Genomic DNA, 5,132 nt, shown 5'->3' on the forward strand with positions numbered 1-5,132 from the left:
ACACACACACACACACACACACACACACATAGTAGTTTGAACTCAATATGAACACAAACGTATTTCTTAAATTGCAGTGAAAGCACACGCCTGTACAAGTAGTACTTGGTTTTTGTCATCAACCAATCGATTCGCTCTCTCCAGCACCAAACAGGAAGCAGCAAACTGGGGGGATAGTAAACATGGAGGGGAATACAGAGAGGTACAAGAACATGAACTGGTCTCGGGTCTCTTGGACTGTGGACAAGCAGGTCCTGTCCACATTCTGTGGTGTACTCTCTTTTTGGCTTTTTGTTTCCAGAACAAACTCACGGCACACACAGAAGGGCAGCTGTGGCCAGAAGCTGCTCATGGTTTAAACTGCTTTCTTGTTAATTTCCACCAGAAGCGGGATGAGAAATATTCTTAAATGGAATCAGGTTGTAGTGGTTTTAAGATCCCATGTCAAAAACTCTGTGACTTATGTCACATTGTCTTTAGATGTGAGAGGGTGTCAGTCTTTTTAAAGTTTTACAGTACATGGTAGGGATTACACTACGCCCCCACGTATTCAAAAGTTGATTCCCATGATTCCTTTGAAGTGTCCCCCAGGCACGTGTGGGTCTGTGTGGGCCTGTGTGGGTCTGTGTGGTCTGTGTGGGTCTGTGTGGGTCTGTGTGGGTCTGTGGGGGTCTGTGTGGGTCTGTGTGGGTCTGTGTGGGTCTGTGTGGGTCTGTGTGGGTCTGTGTGGTGTCGTGGGGTCTGTGGGTCTGTGTGGGTCTGTGTGGGTCTGTGTGGGTCTGTGTGGGTCTGTGTGGGTCTGTGTGGGTCTATGTGGATTATGATTCCTGCAGTTGCTTTACAGCTTGTAAACCAGTTTATAGGCTGCTGATCCTTTCATAAGATGGAAATTATTTTTGTTTTTTAAATATTCCAAACTCAGGAAGGAAGCTGTCCAACTTCTGTCTGGGAGAAGCTTTAAAGCCTGCACATCTGAATCAATGGGCTCCATTAACGCACATTTATCTCTGCACATCGCAAATATTGTTCATTCTGGGAACTCTGCACATTCATTGATTCATACTTTGCATCCTCTTTCTTTTAAACACTGTGCAGCTCTTTTAGATATATGGTAAAGTTGGGCAGTATCCAAATTTTGATAGTGAGGTTCCTTGATGTGAAAACCTAGTGTACTTGGCAATATTCAGATGAAGCTGTAAATTCCACATTCCGCATTAACTGGTAGAAATCCCAATGTGTTTATATGAGCAGAAAGCTTTAATATCTACTTTCATTTGTTGTGACAATTGTTCAGGTTGTAACACCAACAGTAACATAAAGTATTTTGAGGCGTTCTTGGAGACTGTACCTTATTCAAACTTCTCCTGATCTCTCCCAGCATGTCCAGCACATCTTTGGCAGCAATCACTCCTGGAAGACACAACCCATGTGGAACAGTGTTAGCATTAGTGTTTGAGTGCACCATCCGGGTACTCGTAGTGCACTGCAGTTGGCCGCACTTCGTCAGTGGGAACGTATCATGTACTCAAAATAGCAAGTGGAAGTGCTGAAGAAGAAGATTTGAGACACAGGAACAGTGTCAATGTGTGTAACCTGTGGTCAGACTAGACACCACTGATCCAATATGAATCAAGGTTCTGTTCTGCTTTGCCTATTCCTCGCCTACAAAGTTTTCAGAAACATATTTTGATGATTAGCCAAATTCTGTCCATGACAGCTAGGTTTTCTGAAGCCTGAACACAGAGCCAAGAGTCTAGTGTTCTCTCAGACCACTAGAGGTACAACAAGCTGAAAGAATATTATGGAATAAGGATATATAAATACACAGTATATACATGGAATGTGTGTTTGTGCGTGTGTGTACCGTGCTCAGAAGCCACGTTCATCAGCAGCTGGTGTTGGTGGTGTGTAGGCTTGCTCAGGTAGAGTACCCATGATCCCTCGGGGCTGTTCATTCTTCGGGCGAACACTCTCTCCATGACTTTCAACAACCGCACGCCCTGGTCCACACGAAACTCCTCCTGTCACACGCACACGCACACACACACACAAACACACACACACACACACACTTTAATTAATTCACAGATATAAAAGAACGATGTAAAGTCTTGTTTTAGAGGAGAGAAGAGTGGGTACAGGAGAACAGTTCTGGCTCCATCCGTGTTGCCGTAGCAACCCTCAGGTCACTGCGGTGGGGGTGAGAATTTGTTTTGCTGCCATAGCGACAGACACCATGGTATAGATCCAGAAAAACAGAGCTGGCCTCCAGCCGCTGTCTGCATAACGCCACTGATGTTTGTGTGACAGCGTGGGAGAAAGGCTGGCTGCTCCAGCCTGTTGTCAAATATTTATTTTGCTTGATTTAGTTTAGACGTTTTTCAGATGATTATCTCAAGACAATAACACAGTAAGTAGAAGAAGTATCAGATCCTTCACTTCAGTAAAAGCACTAATACCACACTGTGAAAATACTACAAGTAAAAGGCATGCATTCAATTCCTACTGAAGTAAAAGTATTATCAGTAAGATGTACTTATCCCAAACGTTTAACAGCATCACACCTGGAGATCTAATCTGAAACCTCGTACTTACACAGTTCAAGTTTTCCGTCATGTTGAGGATGACGTAGCCGCGACCAGCCAGCTCGCTCCAGTCGACACACACCACCTGAAAGATTCAGTTAGTCCGGGGTAGGACAGACATGTGAATATTGATCAAATGAGAAATGAAAGTTTTAAATGTACTGTACCTGCTGAGCCTCATCCAGCTCATCAAAATCCGGTAAGAAGACCTCTGTAACCCCCCCTCCCCTGACGTCTGACCCCAGGGTCTGCAGGGGCCTGGTCTTCCCCAGCCAACCCCAGGACGGGTCGGTGAAGCCGATGGTGGGGGAGGGATCGGTGGTGAGCGGGACGATGTGTCGGACTCTTGTCTCCTCTTCCTCCAACTTTCTCCATTTCTCTTTCTCCACCTCTTCACTTCTGTCTTCCAGTCCACCCCCTTGAACCAATACGAAAACAATTAGTAATGCATTATTTAGCTGATTGCTTGTTCAGCTCCTCCACCCTTAATTACTGTTGCTACGCCTGTTAAGCTTGGGTGGGAGATTTACCATAAAAATCCATAGTCCGTTATAAGATTTGATTTCCAGAAGATAAAAAAGAAAAGCAGAATCATCATGGAAACATGAATTGGTCCAGTGACGAGGGCTGGGGAGATTGGCAGAACGGACAGCCAGGTGACAGTAATCTGATCCAAAGGAAATAATTCGTCATGTTCACAGCACGCTAGTGCAATGGATTGTGGGGGGGGCTATCATCTTTAAGAGGGAGAAGGTGCCACTCCATGACCCCCATTTGTGCATTCATGTGTTTATCACTTTAATGTTGAATTACTTAATTTTTAACTACTTTCTATATTTTATCTGCTGGGTAACTTCTAAATTACCTTCTTGCAATCAATAAGGTTGATTCTTAATTTATAATAGTACATCTTAATTTATTTTGTGATTGTATTTTGTATAATGTATGTGGGTTCATGAAGCAACTACACTGATCTCTATCGTAATAATGTTGTGTGAAAGGGTTTCCACTTTTCACCTTTTAACTCCTGTTCTTCCTCTTCCTCCACGCTGGGCTGCAGGGGCTCTCTGCTGGGAGCCACGCCGACCTCTGCTACAGTGGGATTCTGGGTAAACACGTCGCCTTTGTGTGCCAGCCCCGTTTCTTCCTCCTCTTCCTCCTTCCGCTCTGTCTCTTCATCCTCTGTCTCATCTGCAGAGGCAAACCACAGGTAAACACTCAGCAGAGGGCGCTCTTCATCTCAGACATCCCCAAAGCTATGCATGTGAGACAGCGTCACACAGGGACCAGTCTCCCATCGCCAGACCTTCCTCCACAGAGCTATGGACCAGGTAACCATAGTCCTCAGATTGGACAGATAGTCTAGCAATCCTGGAACTGAAACACCGTTGATAGAGACTACAGAGGACACATACCTTTTGTGTAACTTCCCAGCAGCCCAAAGTCTGTGCCTGTGTCCGTCTCATGGGTGGCTGTTCCTGCAGCAGCGGCAGCAGCAGTCGAAGCAGGCGCAGCAGTAGATGTAGCACTAGTTGTAGTGATGGAGGAGTGGAGGAGTCCATAGCCGCTGGACCGACCATTTTCCTCCCACAGCTCTCTCTCTAAAGGACCCACCTGTGGGGCAGACATCAGGTTTTAGGGAGGCCCCGGGGTGGTGGCACTCAAAAGTGTCATTTCCACTGAGGACTGGAAGAGGGGAAGTGTCCCTCACTTTTCAAAACGCCTATTTTTGTCCACAACTCCACCGTTTGTTTTCTTCTGTAGTTTGTGGACAGAGAGGTAATCTTATCCTTGAGTCGCAGTTCTACATCAATCAAACCAAAGTACATTTTCAGCAGATAGTTAGAGATTCAGGCCACAGTGATTCATGTGTATGCTGCAGCATTTATCAACGTGCTCTTTGCTTTGTGCCACTTATCCCCGTAGGCCTAGTCAACATGGGCCGACAAAACCCACTAATCCCATAGAGTTGACATTAATTAAATTATTCAGAGCAAGATTAGGTGAGCCCTGGATTACATCTGATGCCTGCGATCTAATTAAAGTCTGACTGCAGTTTTATGCTGCCTTCAAACTCAGCAGTGATCTACCTTGTAGAAAATATGAAAACGTCCTACTTTCTTACTGCAGGACAAAGACGCTTACATTAGCCTAAACTCGGCTAGCTTCCAGGTCACAGTGGGAAAATATTAAACAGTGGAAGCTTTATTAAAGTGTAATATTAAGTAAGTAGTTAATTATACACTTAGTACTTAACTGGACATGCTAACGATCTCCAGACAAACACAATTTAATTAAGAAACCGATTGCTGTGTGAATTGGGTGTGTTCTGACATTTACAGTAATACATCAGAATTTCCAGAATATCCATATGAAAGAATCCTTTGATCTGTCCTCACCTCTAGGACCGGGGGTGCACGATGCTCCTGCAGCCCCAAATCATGCACCTCAGCGGGGGGGGAGCTGGAGGGGTGGGAAGATGGACTGTAGCCTGTGTGACACAAAAAGACATGTCAGGAACACATGTGTGTTTGTGTGTGTGTGTGT

At 45.1% G+C, this 5,132-nt stretch overlaps 1 protein-coding gene across 1 annotated transcript in view; it reads right to left on the bottom strand.

The window, feature by feature from the left end:
* podxl2 (podocalyxin-like 2) overlaps window positions 1–5,132 on the bottom strand; it is a 16,415-nt gene that overhangs the window by 2,036 nt on the left and 9,247 nt on the right. Inside the window, exons 4-10 of the mRNA XM_032514721.1 lie at window positions 4,985–5,076; window positions 4,001–4,199; window positions 3,603–3,776; window positions 2,753–3,003; window positions 2,596–2,670; window positions 1,865–2,021; window positions 1,349–1,410 (exon numbers count right to left, since the gene is read on the bottom strand). Coding sequence (XP_032370612.1) covers window positions 1,349–1,410; window positions 1,865–2,021; window positions 2,596–2,670; window positions 2,753–3,003; window positions 3,603–3,776; window positions 4,001–4,199; window positions 4,985–5,076 — 1,010 coding nt within the window. The remainder of the gene's footprint in view (window positions 1–1,348; window positions 1,411–1,864; window positions 2,022–2,595; window positions 2,671–2,752; window positions 3,004–3,602; window positions 3,777–4,000; window positions 4,200–4,984; window positions 5,077–5,132) is intronic.

This window comes from Etheostoma spectabile, chromosome 4 (genome assembly GCF_008692095.1).
Source record: "Etheostoma spectabile isolate EspeVRDwgs_2016 chromosome 4, UIUC_Espe_1.0, whole genome shotgun sequence".
NCBI classification, from domain to species: Eukaryota; Metazoa; Chordata; class Actinopteri; order Perciformes; family Percidae; genus Etheostoma; species Etheostoma spectabile.